This window comes from Chaetodon trifascialis, chromosome 14, assembly GCF_039877785.1.
Source record: "Chaetodon trifascialis isolate fChaTrf1 chromosome 14, fChaTrf1.hap1, whole genome shotgun sequence".
NCBI classification, from domain to species: domain Eukaryota; kingdom Metazoa; phylum Chordata; class Actinopteri; order Chaetodontiformes; family Chaetodontidae; genus Chaetodon; species Chaetodon trifascialis.
Window position 1 is genome coordinate 11,568,381 of NC_092069.1, and position 22,105 is coordinate 11,590,485.

Consider the following 22,105-nt stretch of genomic DNA (forward strand, 5'->3'; position numbering starts at 1 on the left):
AGTTTCAGATACACCTTGATGCAGACACACACATGAATACTCACAAAAATGCATCCACATGGGTGCACATGCAGCAACAGCATCCTCACCGATGCACACACTCGCACACTCTCACACACATATGCAAAGCACATACCATCCCTGATCTGTATATTTTTAATTCCATCCACCCTCCTCCGGCTCCTCCTCCTCTCTTCCCCGTGTTTGTCTGGAGTTATTGTTTCAATCTTGCTGCATCAGGGGGCCCCTGAAGGTTATAAATTAAACATAAATGCAAATGCGCTGAGCCATTGCCCTCCTCCACCTCCCTCCTCCTGCACACACACACACCCATCCTCGCCATTCAAACAGATCAGTGTGTCTGCGAATTAATAGGAGAACAGTGGGCTTTTTTTAATGAGCGAGAGAGAGAAATTAGAGTTGCAAAGCCACAGTGCGCACACCCAGAGCTGCAGCCGAGCCGAGGCTTGAAAAGCCGGGCGCCATCATAGAATATGCTAATGCTCCAGGTCCCCTCACTGTCAGCCTTAGTGTTGCTCTAGATGAGATCAGAGCTGAGGCTTTGATCTGGGACACTGATGGGAGCCAGAATCGTCATGTGCACAAAGTACAGAGAGCAGGAAGGGTGTGGATGAGGCTTGTTCTAATCATAAAAGGTGCGCACGATCAACAATGAAGCCCTAACATGAAGAAATTGTTGATCATTTAAGGAGATGTAATTCTGTCTTAACATACACACCAGCAGCACTCACTGTCTGTCACCTACACATTTTCCTCTCTCTCTCTCTCTCTCTCTCTCTCTCTCTCTCTCTCTCTCTCTCTCTCTCTCTCTCTCTCTCTCTCTCTCTCACACACACACACACACACACACACACACACACACACACACACACACACACACACACACACACACACACACACACAGAGGATGTAAATGTGTCCTATAGATAAATAGCCATCTGGTCCTGTTGATGCTATAGGCCGGGCCTGAGTACACTGAATGGTGAACGCCATGGAGACTTTGTAGTTGGACCATAACAGCGGTATAGCTTTTATTCTCTGCCATATGGGCTCATAAAGGCAAACGGCTGGGAAAGGTTTCTAGGGATGTCACTCGCTTTCATTTGTCTCCAGTGATTTTTTTTTCCATGTTACACAAATAGTTTCGCCGAATGCATCCTTTATAGATATTTTTGCATAAAGCCATGCAACCCTCTCACTCAGTTCTCTCATGCTAAAACACAAAGAGTGTTTCGGCTTCTATGTTTTATACATTTATTTCTTTTTTAAGCTCTCACTTGTACTAACACCATATCTCCAGCAGGGGTCTTCCCATTGTCACAGACATGACTTCATACTGAATTATCTTACACCATACACAAAGTATAAGGCACAGTGAATTATGCCTCCCTATTTTAACCATATGTGACCTAAAGCAACATTTAGGTGTTAAAAATTCAAGTCATCACCAACTCCATTACTTACTTGTTACTATTACCTCCACCACTGGCATCTTTGTTACCATCATCATCATCATCATCATCATCATCATCATCATCATCATCATCATCATCACCACATTTGTTCCCACCACCAGCAGTCATCATCATTATCATGGCCATCCTCGGCACAACTCTCATCCCCAAATCCTTCTCTTCCCACCCTCCCTCCCCCTCCCCTCCACCCCTCTTTCATCCGCAGCTCCCTCTGTTGATCAAATGCATCTGATCTCATCAAAGCGGACCCTCTGCTCATTCAAGTCCCAACAGACACCCCAGCTTCTTTACTAAGCACTATTTTACATTCATGTTTGAATACCACTGATGGGATAGCAGCATATCTTGTAGACTTTGGTTTTGTGTGGTCCTACATTGCAGCCTGGGGTTGATTTTTTTTTTTCCCCGTTTTTTTTTTTTTTTTTTTAAATTCATTATCATTTCAGACAGGTTAGTCTCTGACAAAGTAAATCGTATGAAGGAAATTGCAGCCTTTTATTCTAATAAGACCTTAATGAAGAATTCCTTTAATATTCATAATATTCATATTACATTCCAGTGGACACTTCCAGTCAGTTCATACTGACCTAATCGTATTGAATGCCATTTTTTCACGCTATCATACCGAATAGTCCTGTAGAATATTATAAAGTTAGTGATATTTCCATGCTTTCCCTGTTGTTGTAGGATTGCTATGGTTCTTCATTGTACGGACACATTACTCCTTCTCAGGCTGAGAAGAAATGATAGGAGCGCGCAGGGGATGAACTCTGTGGTACAGATATTACAACATTATAGCTGCTATAAAGTGTGATTACGTTCTTATTCCGATGGCAACATTATTGCGCACAGCTTGTGGTTGCGTGTCCGACTCCTGTCAGAGCTGCAGAGAACTGGCTTGAGCCGAGGGACAGAGAGGGTGGGGAGAGGGAAAATCAGATCTGGATAATTGCGGAGAAACTCACACGGACAAACTTAACAGCTGCTCGTGTGCTTATTGGAAGGATCTGTGTGGAGCGGAGGAGCAGTGTCCTAGTGTGTTTTGGAAATGCTCCATCTGTCACGATCATTTTTTTGGTTAAAAATAATATTCACGTTGAATTCGTGGCAGGGAGTCATTCCTCGACCGTCTGAGGCGCAATCATGCAAAGAAATCGTGGTATTATTATGGAAATAGGATAATGTATGCCAAGTCAAAGTACTGCCACATCAATGTGTCTTTCTCTATAGTAAGATCAACCAGCAAAGCATCGTAAAACACAGAAATATCAAAATGCAGCGTGCGTAATGGCTCTGTAGTCCAGTCCGGATTTTCCATGCGAGGCGCGCCAGAGCCCCGGAGGTGGATAAGCTGGTAGAGCCCGCTCTCTCTCATGCCATGCTGGGCCACAAGGGCTCCGGGAGACGCTGCTACATATTACCGAGAACCGGGATGGAGGAGAGGCGGAGGGGGCGAGAAAAAAAGTTTCGTTTAAACCTGGCAGAGAAACTTTCAACATGAAGCCTCACTGACGCACCATTTCACCACCACAAACAGCAACATCAGCGCTGCAACAGAGCTTGCTTTTCCACTGAATATATATATTTTTTTCACCTCTCAGCTTGTGTTTTTCTTCCCCTCTTGAATTATTTTCTGTGAGCAAGGCTGGTCGGGGCTTGCTGTCACTGCGCGCTGAGATGTTGGAGTGACCATGGCTGCGCAAGTTGCATCGGCTCCGACCAGAACTAATAAAAATAAGAAATTATCCAGCGGTTTGGGTCCGGAGCTCAATTCGGGGAAATCCGGAGGAGGAGGAGGAGGAGGAGTGACCGTGCAGAGGACTGGACCGATGCTGGGTGCCGGAGATGGGACTCTGAATAATGTAGACCATCACCGCCGAAACGAGCTCAACATGGTTCATTCAACTTCCACGACTCATAACGCTCCGGACGGCCACGACAAGGATGGAAATAACCTCACGTCCGCCCCGGCTTCGACTAATTCAACCACTTCCTCGATGGAGACGGGTTTGATCGCGAACCACAAGCTGAAATGTGTGGGGAGCGGAGATCCCCCTCAGTCTCAGCCGCAGCAGCAGCAGCCGCCGCCGCCGCAATTCGGCCAATTTGCGCCACATCAGCAGCGACAGATTCAAAGTAATAACGCCGCCAATAACAACGGACAGGGGCCCCGTGGGGACAGAGGTTTGGATCACCAACACCACCACGGGAAAGAGAACCTGTTGGGGGGCCAGGGGGAGCCACAGCAGCAGCACATGCCAGGAAAAGGTGAGGGGGAGCTCACCTGTAAACCCGCGGAGAGGATGATGGGTACCAGGTATGAACACTCCAACTTGGGGCCAACTACTAACAACTCTGAGTTTAATAACAACTATTACACTCCGAGGCCCTGTTATGAGCAACATGGCGGACAGCAGCAACAAAGCAGTGGGATGGGGATAACGCACTCCTCGGCACATAACAGCATGGAGAACTCCCACGAAGCAGGGTACCACAACAGCCAGTACAATCAGTACCCGGCATACCGGGCGGGTTACGGCGGCGGGGCCTACGGGATGATGGGTCCCTCTGGATGCCGGCAACCTGGGAACATGATGATGAGCAGCAACTCCTCAGCAAGCCACGGCAAGTCCCCCCTGGGAGCTGCTTCGGGTGGCTTTCAAAGGTTCCCAGGACAAACTCAGCAGCATCCATCAGGGGCCACCCCGACCCTCAACCAACTGCTCACGTCCCCCAGCCCAATGATGCGCGGCTATGGCGGCGCATATCAAGACTATAGCGGCTCCACGGCGCAGCAGCAAGCCGGCATGGGCCTAGGGAAAGACGTGGGGCCCCAGTATGGAGCCACCTCGGCCCACGGCTGGGGAGGGCAGCAGAGAAACCACCCGCATTCATTGAGTCCAGGCAACGGAGGACAAGGCCTCAGGACGCAGGTAAGTTTTGGAAACTTCTCAGTCAGCAGCTCCGGTGTTCACCAGTGAACTTGGGTTATCAAAGCTGGTGTGTGGCTCGTTATTTAGCATGTGGTGTGTGTTTTCTCTATATGTTGATCACAAATTACAGCACGTGTGTCTCGGACAAGGGCCACTGTGTGTAGACGAGAGAGTTACGTTTGTCAGTGAATTATATGAAAATGACATGGGTTAATATTTTTGTCACGGAGAGTTTATGCAGAAGAAAGGCCTCAGCTACACGAGCACAATTCTGACTTGTGCAAACGTGTTAAATATTAGACCAACTTGAGCGTTAATATGACATAAAGGTAAGAAAACGCACATTTATTTCTAAAAAAAAATTGTATCATTTTAATCTTAATGAGCCAAATTATCAGGGAAAACGATAGGCTCAGTAGTTCATACTCCAGCCGTTTGCTCTCCGTACTATTTTAGTTTTATCCGCTGGATTAAGAAGCATGCTTGATGTCGGGCAGATTCACTCCTCTGCCGACGTGTTGTGAGACACGTTGCGAAACGCCCTGTGCTGAGGACGTGTTGTGTTCGAGGCGGTCGTCAACAAAGTCAAATACTTCTCTAGAAAATGCACGTAAATGGCCATTAGAAACGCCACGGCTGTGTAATTTGTATCATGTGTTGACGTTGAACTGATTTGAAAAATGAAGCGCAGAGCCCGTCTGTCCCTCTCCTCGCGCTCCGTGTCGAGCCGGAGCGCGTCTGTGCGCCTCGTTTATTCCCGTGCAGCTCTGTTAAGAATTTGAATAGTGGAGGTAAACTGGCTTAAAGCTCTCCTACTCCCGGCTCACAGTTGACACTCAGTCTGCCATCTGATTGGCTCCCTGTGGCCCCGCTGGGCAGACGGCACTCAAAAAAAAAAAAAAAAAAAAAAAAAAAAAAAAAGATGCTTGCAGAGATCCTTGGCCATGGCGCTGTAGTGATGTTGCATTCACGTCTTACGGGAATACTCCAGACTTGGAGGCCGTCCAACGCAGTAATTGAAGTTTTATGAAGGTTTAGGCTGCTCCTGATTATCATTCTCATAATTTTTCTTTCCATACTTAAGAGACACTGCAATGTCAGCCCTAAATGATAAAGAAAGTCACTATGTTTTCATGTGGAGTGAGTTATAACCTTGATTTAGCCTACTTGTTATGTTTAGGGTTATCAAGCCTCATGTGTTCTACCTCATATAAATGAATAATTTCCCACAGAATTCAGAGATTGTCCAACACATGTGATGTTCTTGCACAATACTCTTATGTATTCACAACCTCAGTTTTACACAACAATCCCTGCAAGCTGACTTCTGTTGACTGCTGCTGCAGCTGGGGGTTGCATGCTTTGCTCAAGGGCACCTCAGTGGTAACATCCGAGGAAGGAAGAAAGTGCTACTAATTGTTCAAGTATTCCTCCTTCAGTTTTTTTTTTTTTTTGGGAGCAGGGGCTGCACGCAAGGATCCCTGGGTGTCTCCGGACCCTGTGCTGTAAACAATTATGTGTCAACAGCGTGCAGGCCGACAGCCAGGGGATGCCTGCCAGTTCAGAAGCCTGCCCCAAAACAACACAGTGTTTCCATAAAAGAGCCATTATTCTGTGGTTGTTTCTGAGGCACTAAATTATTCGCACCGCTGGATGGCACATCTGGACGACTGGAGGGCAAGGTGGCTGAGCATGGCTTGTACTGTCTGCTTCTCGCAAAACAAAAGCAGTTCATTAGCTTACATTGTTTCAATCAAAGGCAATTTGCGTTGGATTCTGGGAAAATTAAGTGGATGTTTTAGCGTGGGAGGGTTTTGCTGTGTATTGATTGTATCAAATTATGTGCTGATAAGATGGTCACTGGAAACCCACAGTAATGTGCAGATTGGATATTAAGAGAATATAAAATGTGTGTGTGTGTGTGTGTGTGTGTGTGTGTGTGTGTGTGTGTGTGTGTGTGTGTGTGTGTGTACACAGTATATTGGAGACACTTAAATGAGACTCAGCATGTCAGTTGCAGCTTACAATTATATTATATATAGTTTTATTCTACACTGTTCATATTCTGTTTTTTAATGCAGATAGTCAAAACAAACCAGCCCCCTAAACAAATCTTACATTTATCATTTTATACTGCAAATGTTTTTTTCTTCTTTCAGTTTTCCACTTAAGGAATAAGTGCATGCGCTGCTGTGTTTTTTTCTTGACTCTATCAACATTTCAGCAGCAGTATATTCACGCTACAAAAGCCCTATGTTTAATTCATATTTGGAGCAGCAGCTCTGCTCTCCTGTGCACTGACAGGCTGTGTGAGAAAGGCGAGCAGTGTAGTGCATAATACTGCCTCCAAATTGGCCCCGTGATATGACTGCGCTTCACTTCAGAGTGCGTTTGGTCGGAGCACGCCTCTGTCACCTGTTGGCACAGTTTCCCCTCTTTCAAATTCAATTTCCCTCCCCACTGCCTCTCTTCAGGAGCAAGTTGTGAGTGAAACGAGTGCACCTCATTTACACTGCCGCTGCCCCCCCCCCCCCCCCCCCCCCCCCCACACACACACACACACACACACACACACACTCACTTGTCTGGCCACTTACCAAAATGAAGACACACCACTGCGTGTGTGTGTGTGCGCCACACACAGGGAAAACTCGAGATATGTTATTCAGAAGTGTGTGTTGAGCCTGCTCTCTCATCAAAATGACATTGTCCTAGTTTTGAAATTTCTGTGGCCTATGTGATCGAGGAAAAACAATATTCATTGTTCAGCATGTGACCTTCTGCCTGAATGTGTCTGCATGTTTGTGTGTACGTCAGCTGCTTTAAATCCCGGCCGTTCCCGCCCACCGTGTGTTTTTCCATGCTCATGTGCAGCGTTCACCTGTAGCAGTGTCATAACGGTGTGCGTGCAATCGCGATGACTTACATCATAACGGTTTACATCGTAAATGAAACAGCGTCTTCTGTCTCAGCCTATACATGGAGCAGGGATCTGTCTGTATTCCACTAATCGGAACACACACAGCACACACAGAGAACAATAAGAGTAATTAGTAGAAAATAATGAGGGCCTGGCAAGTTTGAAATAGTGTTGTTTCTTAGATAATTACAGCAGCAACTCATTTAGAATCTGACCTAATAAAACAAAAATGGATATCTGCAGTTTCCACTAATTTATCACCATTATGCTCAGTGTTTTGCGTTCGTTTTTTTTTTTTTTTTTTTTAGAATTGAAATCAAAGCTCAGTAGCTCTCCATATCAAAGACTAGACCCAATCCCATCCTTGGTAATGTGCTTACCTTGAAATGATTCCTGCTCACAGTGCTCTCCAGTGCATACTGTTTACATTTCTCTCTTATGAATTATTAGTGTGATACGAACAAAGACTTTATAATAGGAGCAATGCATCAATGTCACATTGTATTATGCGGCTATCTCAGGGAGCCTTGTGCATAGTGATGGGCCTGACTGTGGCTGCTGGAATTTAATTTATGGTCCACGTTCTGCATTGGACGCACAGCCCATGGGGTCTGGTCAGGAAATGGGCATGCAGGTGTGTGTGTGTGTGTCTGTCTACATGCATGCATGTGTGTGTTTGGGTGCTTCTCTTTATTCTGGGGTGGACGCTTAGATTTTCTGTCTGGGTGTGCGTGTCCTTTCTTTCTGTGTGTTCAGACTGGAGAAGGCTAAAGCCCCTCGTCAGCACTAAGCAGTCCAACGTCAACCCAACCCCTCTCACAGCGTTTCTCCCTCCCTCCCTCTCTTGCTCTCTGCCCCCTCCCGTCACTTGTTTGTTTATGTTGTTTTGTTTACATCTCTGTCTTGGCCAGCTAGCGCAGTGCTGATTAGCAACACTGGAGTGAAATTTTAATTTGCTCTGTTGCGTCCGATAAGGGCCCCGCGCAGCGTTTTTCATCTTCCTTGGATGAAACACAGAGCCTGCTAAGGTAATTGGCAGGCCGGGGTTATCCCTGGTCTGCATGCGGTTTCCACAAAGCGCCAATTAATTCAGATTTTTAAAAAACAATACATGTAAGAAAAAGCAGCTGTCCAGTTACATCACTGGACTAAGCTCACATATTATTAGCTCGCTAATAAAACAATTGTAGCTTTTTTTTTTTGTCTGTCCCCAGTATGCACTCAAGACGTCCCCTGGAGTCAAAGGTTGATGTGTAAATGCCCTGAAGAAATGATTTAATGACGGCGGTGAGCGGGCGTTGATTTGGTGTCAGCTGTTTCTCAGCTCTGTCTTAACTGAAACTGCCGGTGTCAGGAGGGAGCAGGAAAATCAAAACGACAGCAGTTTTGGGGAAGAAAGTTAATTGTGCATATGGGAGAATTTGACTTTTCCGTGTGGACGAAGTAGTCCAAGGCTTTTTTTTATTTGATCTGATAGTCATTTCAATTTCATTACTGAGCCTTATTTAGTCCGTGTCAGCAGCGGTGGATGCTGCCGATGACGACCCTGTATGAAAGCTACAGCCGTCCTCTGGGCTGTAAATACAGCACCTAACACATGTCACCACTGCTCCCTCCTAATGAGCCTTACAATGACGATTCCATCAAAAACCCAAGAAAACGAAACAAAAAAACAAACATTAGAAATGTCACTGCAAACAAATTTCACATGACTGTGAGCTTTCTGTCTCTCAGCATTTTGAACGCAGTTCCAGCCACCAGCAAAAGCTCTGCAGCCCGAACACTGAAGCAAAGAAAAGCTCTTCCATCAGTGTGACAGTGATCATGTAATCACAACTTCTGCATACTTATGAATTTTTTGTGAGTTCTGGCAGCAAGTTTCAGGCCTTTTTTTTGTGATAATTGGGATTTTAATTTGGCGTTCTTATTTCAATAGGCCATGATTTGCATAAACCTGCTCGCAGTGAGACTTATCTGCTGGTCTTCTCTGTGGAAACAGAATATAGGAAGGCCAGAGATGAAGAGATGCAGAAATGTAGGCGATATTTGAAGTGAGTCACATGGTCACTGCTCACTTCAGAGGAATGGACCTGACAGACAGACAGACAGACAGACAGACAGACAGACAGACAGACAGACAGACAGACAGACAGACAGACAGACAGACAGAGAGACAGAGAGTCGGTGTCTGAACTCTGGCAGATGTCATAGTTAAAATCCTCTCCCTCTGGATCCCACCCCGCTTCAGCCTTGTGAACGATGCGAAGCAAAAGAAGTATTTACGAGTTGTTACCCTCACAAACACACACACACACACTCGCACACACACACACACACACACACGCACACTCACACACACACTCACAAATATATTGGATTTCCTCCTGTCAGTAGTGTGTGTTGCTGGCAGGGCGCCAGGTCTCATGGCAGTGGGTGCTGTGGTGGCACCCCAACCCCCCACCCCAGCACCCTGACCTTCACATATGCTAATTAGCCACGTGGAGCTGCTGAAAGGAAGGACCCCCTCCTTCACCCATCCCAGAGGAGAAGTGTTCTTTCTTTCTTTCTTTCTTTCTTTCTTTCTTTCTTTCTTTCTTTCTTTCTTTCTTTCTTTCTTTCTTTCTTTCTTTTGTGTTGGCTAAGTAACTGTATGGTAGTTTTAAATAATAACCATAGACTTATTAATGAGAATTGGCCCACTTTACCAAACACTTTGCTTTCACGTTTGCAGGCATTTATTTTGGTTCTTTCTGTTTTTTTTTTCTCTACGGTCTCTCCTCTTTTTTCTGTCTCATGTCCCTGGCTCTCAGTAGCCAGCTCGGTCTCCCAAGGGACCGGCAGTCAGTTCAGAGGTATTTAGACAGCCAGCGTATCCTATCGAATATTTATACACTGTAGTGAGCAGATCTGTGGGCACTGCTGAAACACTGTCCTGCTTTCAGTAGCCTCCACTTCCTGTCTCTGCTCTGTGGACTACAGAAGAGGAAATGGTGAGCGTACGGGTCAGTCCCTCTAGAAATTAGCTATTTTGTGATTGCGGCAATTAATGTCGGCAGGACATTTTTAAGGTTCACCCAAACTCTGCATCATCTCCTCCCCCTTTGTGTGATAAAGCTAATGATCTGATGGTTCAGCCAGGCGAAAGGAAGAGAGAGGAGGATAAATGGCAAACGGTCCTGTCTGTTGTTTTTATTTGTACTGTGAGGATATAAATGATTTTTGGTGCATGTGATATTTCCTGAATATATTTGTTATTAGAATTTACCTTGTGCTTTTGGTTTAGTTGACGAACAAAATAATCAGCTGATCACAAAATGAGCACATTTGACACGAAGCAGGTGAGGGAACACCTGAAGAACCAATTCTATGAAAGGCACATTCTGGTAATATGTGACCCAGGTAGACGGACTTATGCTATGATGTGACTTCAGACTCATTTTAATTGATTGTTCTTCACAATATTTATGCTGCTGCAGAGTCTCACATGAAAATGTAAATACATGTTTACATAGAAGCCAATCTGTAAGCCATATAATGTGTGTGTATGACTTCATGTATGCCTTCCCAACTGCTACCATCATCTCCTCCTCTCACCAGCCTGTAAGAAAATAATCATCATCATCATCATCATCATCACCATCATCCGTCACTTTGCACATCAAAGCCCCTGCGCTCCTCTCTGTCTCCACACTGTAGACTGCGCACTCCAGTCGCACGTCTCACTGTTTGGTTCGAGTTGATCCTAATCAGCGCTGGCACGGTGGGACCATTTGCTCAGCTAAAAAAAAAAACAAAAAACAAAAACAACCAAACAGCACCAGCAAGGCGCTGTCTGTCGTTTGTGAAGCGCGGAGAGACAAAAATAGAAAGACGATGGGACACGGACAGCGCACCGAGTTTCTGTTGATGAGTTTTGGCTTTTATTTGTTCGTTTCTCTCCCAGTTCCCACTTTCTTTCTTTTTTTGTCTTCTTCTGACACCTACACACACACTTGCACACACACACATAAACTCTCTTAAACATACACTTATGTGTGTACATCGCTTTTTCTTTTGTGTTGACTGGTCAACCATGTATTTTCCAAGCCACAACATGTTCCTTTCATCTTTTTCCTTTCCTACCAAACTAAGATTGCCCATTACAGCTTACTCACTCACACTGTGTGTTTGTTTGTGTGTGTGTGTGTGTGAACACAGCTGGTGTGTAGATATGTTGGTGATTTATAGACACTGGTCACAACAGGACACTGGTGGTCACTCCTGGCTGAACGCTACCTAATTTAGATCAATTTTATCTCAGCAATTTAGGAAGCAACTTCACACCACATCCTCTTCCACATATGACATATGCACATTGGACAGACAGACAGACAGACAGACAGACACACACACACACACACACACACACACACACACACACACACACACACACACACACACATATTTGACACTGCTCACTGGAGATATTGTATGTGGGGGAAGATGTAATGTTAGAAATGTGGTTGTCATGTGCTGGAGTGGGTGTGGAGTACAGATATTTACTGTTGGTGTTTCTCTCATTTACTTGTATTGAGCTCCTCTCTGAAATGGCCGGACTTGTGTTCTGCATTCCAGCCACTCCTCTGACACAAACTGGATGAACTGGATTAGATATTGACAACACAAGTGAACTTTATTTTGAAGTTTAAATGTCTTATTTCCTTAAGATGTCAATTCCTCCAAAGGATATCAATATGGTTTGCAAGAACAGATGTTTGCTGTTCACACTTAATCTCCCTGTGCAACTGCACCTGTGTATGTGTGTTTCTAAGGGCATGCGCACGTGTGCGTCTTCCTACTCAATGAACATCCATAGCTACTGTTGGCTAAACATGCAAAGGTTACTGTAATGTCAGACACATGCCAGAGGGGAGTGTGGAATACCACATTAACATAATCCATAGACAACTGTCCCATTTCCAAACACTGGCGTGCCAGGCTGATCGCCACCGCGCTGCAGGAGCACATGACGGCTTGCTTCCGCTACACCGCACGAGGCTGAACGGAGGAACTATAACACAGTGGCACTTCTCTGACTGAAAGATGTTTCCAAGGAAAATAGCCGGTTGTCAGATTTTGGCATGACTGGCTGGGACAAATTATGATGCTTGAATCTGAAATATTCCTCCGCTCTACCTTGGCCAAAGATTGGCAGCTTGCATCGCTCGCACACTAACAAAATATGAATGTATGGTTGTTTTGTCTGACCTGCTGGTCTTCAGCCGCGTGTGTCAACAGTTTGTTATGTACTGTGAAAACTAGCAGTGAGACTTGATTTTGCAGATTACTGGAGTCAGACTAGCGAAGACTGTGTGGAGCTGATGAGAAGTTTTGGATTAAATTTAGCTTTGAACCACAGATTTTCTTCTATTTTTTTCTAGAGCCTTTTATCATCAAACTATACACAGTTTTGCAGGATGTTTGTATCTGCTGCATGTATTATTTTCTGTTCTTTTCAGCAGTAACATGCCTTTATTTGGGGACTCACCACACACATGAATACAAAGCAACCACTGGACTAATATGTAAAGCATTCAGTGTTAATTAGATGCTTTATGGTGGCTAACTTGTTGCCCTCTCACCCGCTGGGGCTGGAGTCTGTGCTGACAGTCGGAGTGATTGTTTTGATAATTATGTGTGCATAAGCCGGAGAAGAGGCTCTGAGTGCATTTTGAAAAATACATTGCTATATTTACAGTCGTTTTTGACTGAGAGTCCGTGCTTTCAGCGTTGTTTTGAGGGATCCATTGTTTTCACTCGCATAACGGGTATTTTAATTAGTCTGCTTTTGGAAATTCCCTGTGTGTGTTGTGGTTTGCGTTGGACACTGCAGACTCCCACAGCTCCCAGACATTTTTCAACTTTTTTTTTTTTTTTTTTTTACACATTGGCCATATTCCAAAAAGCAGAGTCATGCGTGGAAAGTTCTGCAAATTCACATTTTCTCCTCTGTGTTTGAAGGCATAAACAATGTCTCCGTCTCTCTCTCCTCTTTTTTCCCCCCAGTTGTTTCCAAGTCTCTGTCTTTCCGTCTTTTGGATGCTAGTTGTGGGTGACCTTGCCTGGTGACTAGAGTGCCTACTCATTAAGTAGTAAAGATGAATGGTTCCATTATAGCAGGGGGGAAAAAACGAGCATGGCCAATTAGTGGTAATTAACAGCGGTGAGGGCGAGGCGCTCTGGAGGGCACCCTGACCTGGACTCTGGAGGGGGCAGAGGGGAACAGCGGGCGTGTGTGGAGATTTAGGTATATATGTGTGTGTATTAGTGAAGTTTGTACATGAACCCGTGTGTGAGTTAGCGGAGCTGATTATAGATATATGTGTTGATCTAATGGAAAGGTGTGTGTTTTTGTGTGTGGGAGGGAAGCAATTAGAGTTGTGTGATCAATGTATGTGAAAATGTCTGGTCAATATTGAGATCCTGGTTGTTTACCACTATTCTTTATTATTGCATTATCTGAACTTAAGAAAAAGAAGTGGATTTTCTTGAAATATTAATATAATTCAGCTGAAAAACTAATAAAATGTATAAATATCTTATAATAATACTTATATGTATTAATAACATAATGTGCAATAGATACAAAGATTTAGTTACAATATGACAGGTATTCTAATGTAGTATTGCAGCATAGTGTGGAAAATGTGAGGATTGTTTAAATGCAGCTCTCTCATCCTTTTTGGCCGCTCTAAGCACCAGTACAGTAACAGATATGTGCACATCAAAATCCAAGCGGCAGCTGGCTTGACCAGGTTTTTGCAAACAGTGGCTCACTTGACCGCATTGAGGTGAACTAAACACGCCACAGACTCGCTGAGTGAGTAAGGGGTGCGCTTGATGTGTGACACAAGACAAAATGAGAGCATCAATGTGAAATGCGGCATAATGATCATTTTATCTCGATTATCTTGTTTTCGTAACTCTGGAAGCCAAAATTAGAATTGAAAAAAAAAAAAAGATTTATCACGTAGCTTTGTGTAATCAATGTCATGAAATGTGCTTCTATGTGAATATGAGTGTTAAGGTTACAAGTGGTCTTTGAGGGTGTTTGTGGGACGGTTAAGATGCGTGTGTGTGTGTGTGTGTGTGTGTGTGTGTGTGTGTCTCATATGTACATTATAAAGCAAAGCTGCAAGTGCATATCCTTGTACACATTCCTGCGAGCTGACAGATGGGAAAATCACAGGGGGATTCAGCACATGTGAGCGTTTAGAGGTGACAGAGGTCAACAACCGGCAACACCTCTCTTTGACTTTTGACCCCTGATGTGATGTCACTCCCCCTCCCGCAGCCCTTTGGTGTGGCCAGGGGAGCTCGTTAGGCAAAGGTCTGAGAATAAAAGGCTCTGAAATGCCAAGCCAATATACCATCAGCGCTAATGAACATTTTGTGATGATTTTTGTTCTTAATTGGGGATTTTTTTTTTGTGCTGATTAGCAGTATTTTAGCATCTCAGCATGAAGGAGAAATTCAAGGTTGTTCACAGAGAGACTCTCTTACTCTCCCTCTATCTCAGCGGCTGTGCTTGATTTATTCACCCCGCCTACTCCTCTTTTATTTATTTATTTATTTATTTTTTTATCAGTTCTTGGGTGAAATTGTCACAGCCGTGTAATCCTTTGGGCGCCACTAGCTGGGACACACGTGAGCACGCAGCCAGAGAGATGGGTGTGTGCGTGTTTGTAATGGTATTGGCGGCGGAGTGTCTAAACAGTCGGCAGCAGCAGGTCTTGTGTCCAACATGGAAATCCTGGCAAGTCAATAAAGTGATGTTCAATATACCAGGCAACAAGGCTGTGTTGTCACTTTAACAGACATGCTAGAATTGGCAGTTAGTGAGAGAGAGCATTTGTAGAGGCTGGAGAATTTTTTAAGGTATTTTGTAAAGTGCTGGCGAAGTGCTTCTTTCAGGGCCCCTGAAATTGCGATGCCTGGTAAATGGATGGTTTGAGGAGTATACAATGTATTAGAAGTCAATTGTGCATGGGAGGGCCTATTTTCCATATCGCTAGTCGAACAAGTGTGTCACTGTGTGTGTGTGTGTGTGTGTGTGTGTGTGTGTGTGTGTGTAGGTGTCGGTGTAGGTGTTGCGTCTTTGCCTTCGTGGCACACGCACACACTCAGACTGTACATGCCCTCTGCATCTATTCCCCTGTTGCTTCAGCATCTCTCGGCTCAGTCATGTGCTGGTTTGTCTGCATGGTGTGGTTGAGGGGGTGGGATGGGGGTGGGGGTTACACTGTGGGAGCTGCGACGTACATCAGAAACCATTACCCATAATGGCCTCTTTCCTCACACCCCGCATATCCATTCCCTTTTCCTCTCCTGACATTTATTTTATGACTGCTTACATATCAAATATTTAAATAAACAGAATCGGGGGCTTCGGCTGAGGTTTGCCTGGGGGTGATGGGGGGAGTTGCGGCGGAGGGAGAAAGGGGATGGATGATGACATTCATTTCCGAAACGAGGAAAGAAAAAAAACAGGGTTGGGTTGGAGGGGTGGTAGCGGTGAAGGGTGGGAGGAAAGGCAGCAGCTTCAGAGAGGAAGGGGGAGAAAAAAATGCTTTGCTCGGCTCCAATCAAAGCGGGTGGAGGAGGGCGGCGTTGTTTTTTTTTTCCGCTTACGCCTGGCAGCAACGGTGACAGGCGGTTGTGTATGTGCATGGGTGTATGGGTGCGAGTGTTTATGTGCGTGTGCACCTTGTCGCCGGGCTCATCCGTCAGCATTTCCTGGGGACGCGGAAGGACGTGGGAGAAGGCCCTTGTGGCTCGTAAAAAGCGGCCCGCTGTACTGAAACAATATCAATTGCGCGGTAACCGCCAAGGAGATCAGAGCACGACACAAAGTAGCAAAGGTAAAAAAAAATAACAAGAAACAAAACAAAGTGTAGCGCGGCAATGAGAGGAGGTAGAAAAAGAAAGGAACGAGGGAGGGAGTGAAGGTGAGGAGGAGAAAGATTTATCTCTTTTTTTCTCTCAGGAGAGGAAGATGGAGAGAAGGCGGGAGAGGAGTGTGAAGGGGAGAGGTAGAGGATGAAAGGGAGAGAAAGAGAGGAAGAGAAAGGTGTGTGTCTATATATATATATATATATATATACACACACACACATATATATATGTCTGTGTGTGTATGTAGAGAGACAAAGTGGTCCTGGGGTGCAGGCGGCCACTCTTGTGCTGGCTGGCGTCGGTGGGAGGCCCATTACTGTCAGGCTAATCTTAAAATAATTAATTGCGAAGTCGACGCTTTTTAAAGAGTATTGTAATTGAATCCTAAATTAGGCTTGGGAAAGGGGACGCGTCCTGCTTTGCTGCAAGTCTGTTCCCATTCTCCAGTCATCCACACACACACACACACACATGCACACGCACACATCAGCGGGTTGTGCGCGCAGACGGGCAGAAGGGAAAAAAAGACAACAGGCGAAGGAAATGCTAATGAAATGCATATTTGGGGAGAAAGGGGCCATCTATAATTTAGCTGTGCTCTTTGAATGTGAATGATGTGTGTGCAAGCGCTGTGATTTATTTTTGTTGTGCAGAGGGATAATTCTGTCAGAGTAGGCTTTTATTCTTGTAAACAAATGTGGGGAAAAGAGCAGAATAAAAGTGGAGTAATAAAGTAAACAGAATGGTATGAATACATTTAGCTAGTGGCATGAATAATTTGTATAGGGGATGGAGGGGTTTGATGAAAGAGAGATGACAGATATGAGAGCTGTGATATTGCCTGATAAAATTTTGGGTTGGCCTCCGATTCGCTATTTTCTGCCGCTTGTTTTTCATTTTTGTGTGATTTGTTTCTCGAGGATTAGCGCTGTGTAGCTCTTCCTTTCCCACACCCGCACAGGTAGGCAGAGCTTAGCCTTCGGCACACCCGGCTTGCACCTTATAACCCCTCAGGTCCCTTCTGCTCTAGCCTCCGTGCTGAGGCTCTGCTTAAAACGAGCCGCTCAATGTGCTTTCACTTACGTCTGCCGCTGCCCACGTGGCTCCTCTTGGATGACCCCTGCGAAACTATAGGCTCTAGAACTTTCTGGATCAAAGCTCCAGGAAAAGGGGCTGCCCTCCATAAACGTCTTCCCTGCTCCATAACTCTGGCAGAGGCCAGGGAAGAAAGATGGCACAGGGTGCGAGGTCAGGGAGACAGTTCTGCAAGGCGGTAATGGAAACTAAGTGGTCAACAGATGCCTCGTGTGAAAGCAAAAAAGAGAAACCACAGTAATGTGCAGCGTAATGTAGGCCTTTACTAGTTATATAAGCTGTTAATGTCATAGCTGTGTTGTACGTTGATATTATTCAAGGGGAAATCTGCTTCATGTTACATTATATATGTGTGTGTTAAAGTATGATAATGGCTGGTTGAATCAGAGATTACTGGATTAAGTAAACAGGAGTTGCAGTCAGTCACATTGCTGAGATATTTTCTGTCATTCTGCGCTGTGCCTCAGTCTCACCTCCACAAACACACAAGAACCAGTCCGACCGCTCCCGTCAACATGTCGGCCCTTGCTGCCGTTCACCCCAAATGCACAGGGCTGTGCGCTTAAGGCTCAGCTTTGTAGGCATCTGCATTAAAATCCTTGTCAGAATTGAAATACAATGAAATTCTTCAGCTCTGGCACAAGAATCTGGCTGCATCTGTATGACAAATCAAACGTTCCTCATGCTGTTTTCCAAATGTTTGAAACCTATTCAACTCCTATTTGGCTCAGATCTGACAGCCATAAACTTGGCTCAGAACATCCCATTTTCTCCTGGCTGACTGGGATGAATAACAGCAGCGAGGACAATATTGTGGTCTAGCTGAGCACGGCTGACTCTTCTGTCTCTGTGATCCCTCTATCAATAAGGAACACAGGCCTGTCAGAAGGCCTGCCAACTGTCTGGCTGTCCACGCAGCCTGCTCTCTACGCAACATCTGGACACAGATGGTACGCACTGATCACACACTCACACACACACACACACTCTCAAAATACTTATACACATGTTTAACTGATACTGGCAGACATTCACAGACATGCTGTGCATTTACAGTTGGTTAATATACTGATGTGTGTGTGCATTCATGTATCCACACACATTCATATCCATAAACATTTTTAAAATCATTTCTATCTGCACCTATAGTGTGTAAAATCCTATATCTACACCACTGGGTCACACAAACATTGCCACGTGGTTGAATACATACAATAAATACTCACACGCGCTGACACATACGCACGCCTTGTTGCACAGATTTGGACACATGGTGAAATCTGTGTTGCAGCCAAAGGATCTGTTGCCTCTCCTGGGAAATATGTGCGTCCCTTTAATATGTCTGGCCTTTAATAAAAACCTGAACATAAAAGGTCGGTCAAGGTTCGGTGTGTAAAACAACTCATGATCAGGGTACTTGTTCTTGCCATAGACTGGCTTGCTCTGCTTTAAATCCAGTGTGTGGTTGCACTGTTACTAAATGCTGAATTTAGTAAGAGGGACATTCAGCTGTTGTTTAATTTTTTTTCTCATATGAGCTGAAGAAACCTCAAAGATTGGATACTATGCAGAATACTAGGGGTTGGATACTGTACAGTGGATGTACATAGTCACAGTCATTTTCTGCATAATCATGCGCAAATCAGATTAAAGCCATTTACCTGCAAATATCACTCGATTTTCTCAGTCATACACGTATGCTATTCATTTGGTCTAGCACAGCCAGTCCACTGTAAACATAGCTGCCCTGGAGCTCAGTGATAATGGAAGTGAATGGTGGCATGAAGTGTGAGTCAGAGGTGTGTATGTACAGTCAGGCCATGCATCAGGGCTCCCACAGGCCTGGAGTCTCTCATTGATCGACTCAGCTCCCCCACCTCATGTTCCCAGCCAGCTTTGGTGATTGATTCCCAGTCCGGGCTCTGGAGATGGGAGGCCTGGCCTGGGCTCACAGAGCCTGGGGCCTCCCAGAGGGTGACCTGGAGGAGCTGTGGGGGGAGGGAAGCCAATTTCCAGGGCCCCTAACCCAGGTCGAGGAGCCCGTTTCTGGGGAAGCCTTCACAGCAGGGTGGAAGAGTGGAGGCTCACATTCATTACAGGAGAAAATTAAGGCCACGTCTGCTGCTGCTGCTGCTGCTGCTGCTGCTGCTGCTGCTGTGACCACTATATTGAGGTGTGGGGAAAAACAAGGGGGGGGGAGTGTGTGTGTGTGTGTGTGTGTGTGTGTGTGTGTGAGAAAGAGAAAGCGTGTATGCATACAAAAGGTGAGGAGGTTAAGAGGTATTGGTGAGCGTGGGTTTTGGGGGAGAGAAAGCTACCTTAACATGCTATTACACAATCTGTCATAGCCCCACGCACACACACACTGTTCCATTACCACTGAAAGCTGGAATAAATTTTCCATCTGCACTTACAATGCTCAAGCCTCTAACCTGCTGAGTTCCATCCACATTGAACATTGATGCTGCCGCCGCCTCACGTGAACAAGCCCCTCTTCATGTCACTTTACCATCATAAAGTGAAGGGGGGAAAAATGTTATATGAAAATCAATTTTTTTCTAATTAACTCTGTAAATTTCCCGCTGAGCTATCAGACATGGGGGCCTTGCGTGTCGTGCCGAGTCCTATAATGAAATCAATTTGGTTCAAATTGTTTCAGGTGACTTTTAATGAGTATCTAATATCCGCCTGAGGAAGGAAGGTCAGGATATCTGTTTGCTATTTGTGTTTTTGTTTGTTTTTTTTAAGTGATGGATCACCCGCAGGAGAAATATGGATGGTTACGTCCTGGAGGACTGGGCAGTGCTCCAAAACAAACAGCCTGAATGTAAATCCTTGCTTTTAGTGGGGAGCCTCTTAAACTGCACCACGGGTGTGACCTAGTTTGACAAGTTGCTTTTTATAGATACAGTATATTTACTATTTATTAATTCCTTGATGAAAAACATTTTTTTTTTCATTGGAACATTACAGCTGTGTTTCAGGAGCGCCAAACAGAAGGAAGGAGGAAAAGGTGGAAAAGAGCTTAAAAGTGGGGAGGGGGCTTATTGTAGTCTAGCTTTAAATGGAGCTTTGGCATTCATAATTTACTCTGTTCCCTCTCCTTCAATGGCCAGCCTCCCAGCCCGAAGAGCTCGTTAAGCTTTGCCTTACAGGGAAGACTAATGGATGGCAGAGAAAGCCCCCTCAGGACCCTTTAGCATCGTTTCTGTTGGTCTACTCGCTTAGTATTCACTTATGTATTTTCACCCTACTCTGAGCACAATATCATGAATAACCATTGCTAATTCATAAACACACTTGGCGATACGGGACCTCGTTCATAATTATCCAAGCTGTAGAAATGCAGTTCCTCTCCAATACCATTCCATTAGCAAAGGTGGTTATTTCCTTGAATAAGGGGGGAATCTAGCCTGCATATTTAATACCCGCATTTTGTCTCGGCTCCGGGAGACGAGGCAAGCAAAAGGGCAGCATATTTACTCAAATAGCCTGTTCTCTCTCTTTGGGGCAGATGGAGTTATTGTTATTTTCCTTCCTCCTGCCCCATTTTTCTCTCTTTCATTTGGTTGTGCAACAGCATCTCTCCATGGGGTTCTGCGGGCTGGGGTAGTTAGAGACGAGCGCATTCCTCTCGTTCCACCACGGCCCTTAGATGAAATGGGGTTTTTCAGCGGCCCTCCGCTGTCCCAGGGTCGCGGCGGGCAGGAAGCACACAGGACTGAGAGACAAGAAAAGACTGAGAATACAGCAAGGTTCTCACATCAGTAACAGATTCTATGAAAATAGGAAAGCAGCGCTGCAAGAGGTGCCTTCACTATTTCCTGAAAGCATTTAATTTGCATTGGTTTCAAAGCTGTAGTTGTCCCACCATATGGTCTTGCCTGGAGGCTTTTCGATGGATTTTCCACCCAGTGAGAAACTTTCTGAAGGGGAAACACTGCTGGTTTGTAGCAAAGTTTGCCAGATGATTTAAGAATACTCGCTCAGCACATGAAAAAGCTGTGAGGGTGTTAGAAGACAATGAGGAATTTTGATCTTTGGCCAGACTTGAATAACACTGCAGAATGTCCCCTGGGAAAGGCTTTTTGCTCTAAGTGGGACCTGTGCGTGTTTATCAAGTGCGCTCCCTGTTACACACTAGAACTCTGAATGAATACAGCGTTGGAAAACTGCATCCTGGCAGGAGATTTGACTGGCAAATTTGTGATCTGTGTTCCTCCCCACGTGTTTCCTCCGCTGCTTGCAGACGATTACATTTTATTTGTTTTCATTCTCTAATGGCATGTCAGCCACATCTCGTTTTGTCATTGAGGTTTTCTCTCTTTTTTTTTTTTTTTGTCTGTCCTTGCCGCTTCCTCAGCTCTCAGTCTTGGTGAAGGAAAAGGGCTCCAGTGACCCTGCGACCCCAATCTCACTTGAGACAGATGAAGCAGCCTCTCTCCTTCTCCTCCTCCCTCCAGCCCTCTTCTCTTCCATCACCCTCCTCCCCTCCCTTAATGACGTCTTTGTGCTGGATGTGACGAACCGAACGCTCAACAACTTTTCCTCATCCACAGTCGATGGGGGTTTGGAAGGGGTGGGTGTGTTTCCGAGCACCCCGGTGTTTGTATGTATGTGTGTGTGTGTGTGTGTGTGTGTGTGTGTGTGTGTGTGTGTGTGTGTGTGTGTGTGTGTGTGTGTGAGAGAGAGAGAGAGAGAGAGAGAGAGCATTTGTGTGTGGTGTA

At 45.2% G+C, this 22,105-nt stretch overlaps 1 protein-coding gene across 3 annotated transcripts in view; it reads left to right on the top strand.

Annotated features, from left to right (window-relative positions):
- Positions 1-2,858: 2,858 nt before the first annotated feature.
- The window catches only part of LOC139341998 (AT-rich interactive domain-containing protein 1B-like), a 167,764-nt gene continuing 148,517 nt past the window's right edge, over positions 2,859-22,105 (top strand). For all 3 annotated transcript variants that reach the window (XM_070978811.1, XM_070978812.1, XM_070978813.1), the window contains exon 1: positions 2,859-4,429. In XM_070978811.1, coding sequence (XP_070834912.1) covers positions 3,188-4,429 — 1,242 coding nt within the window. In that variant the 5' untranslated portion in view covers positions 2,859-3,187. The remainder of the gene's footprint in view (positions 4,430-22,105) is intronic.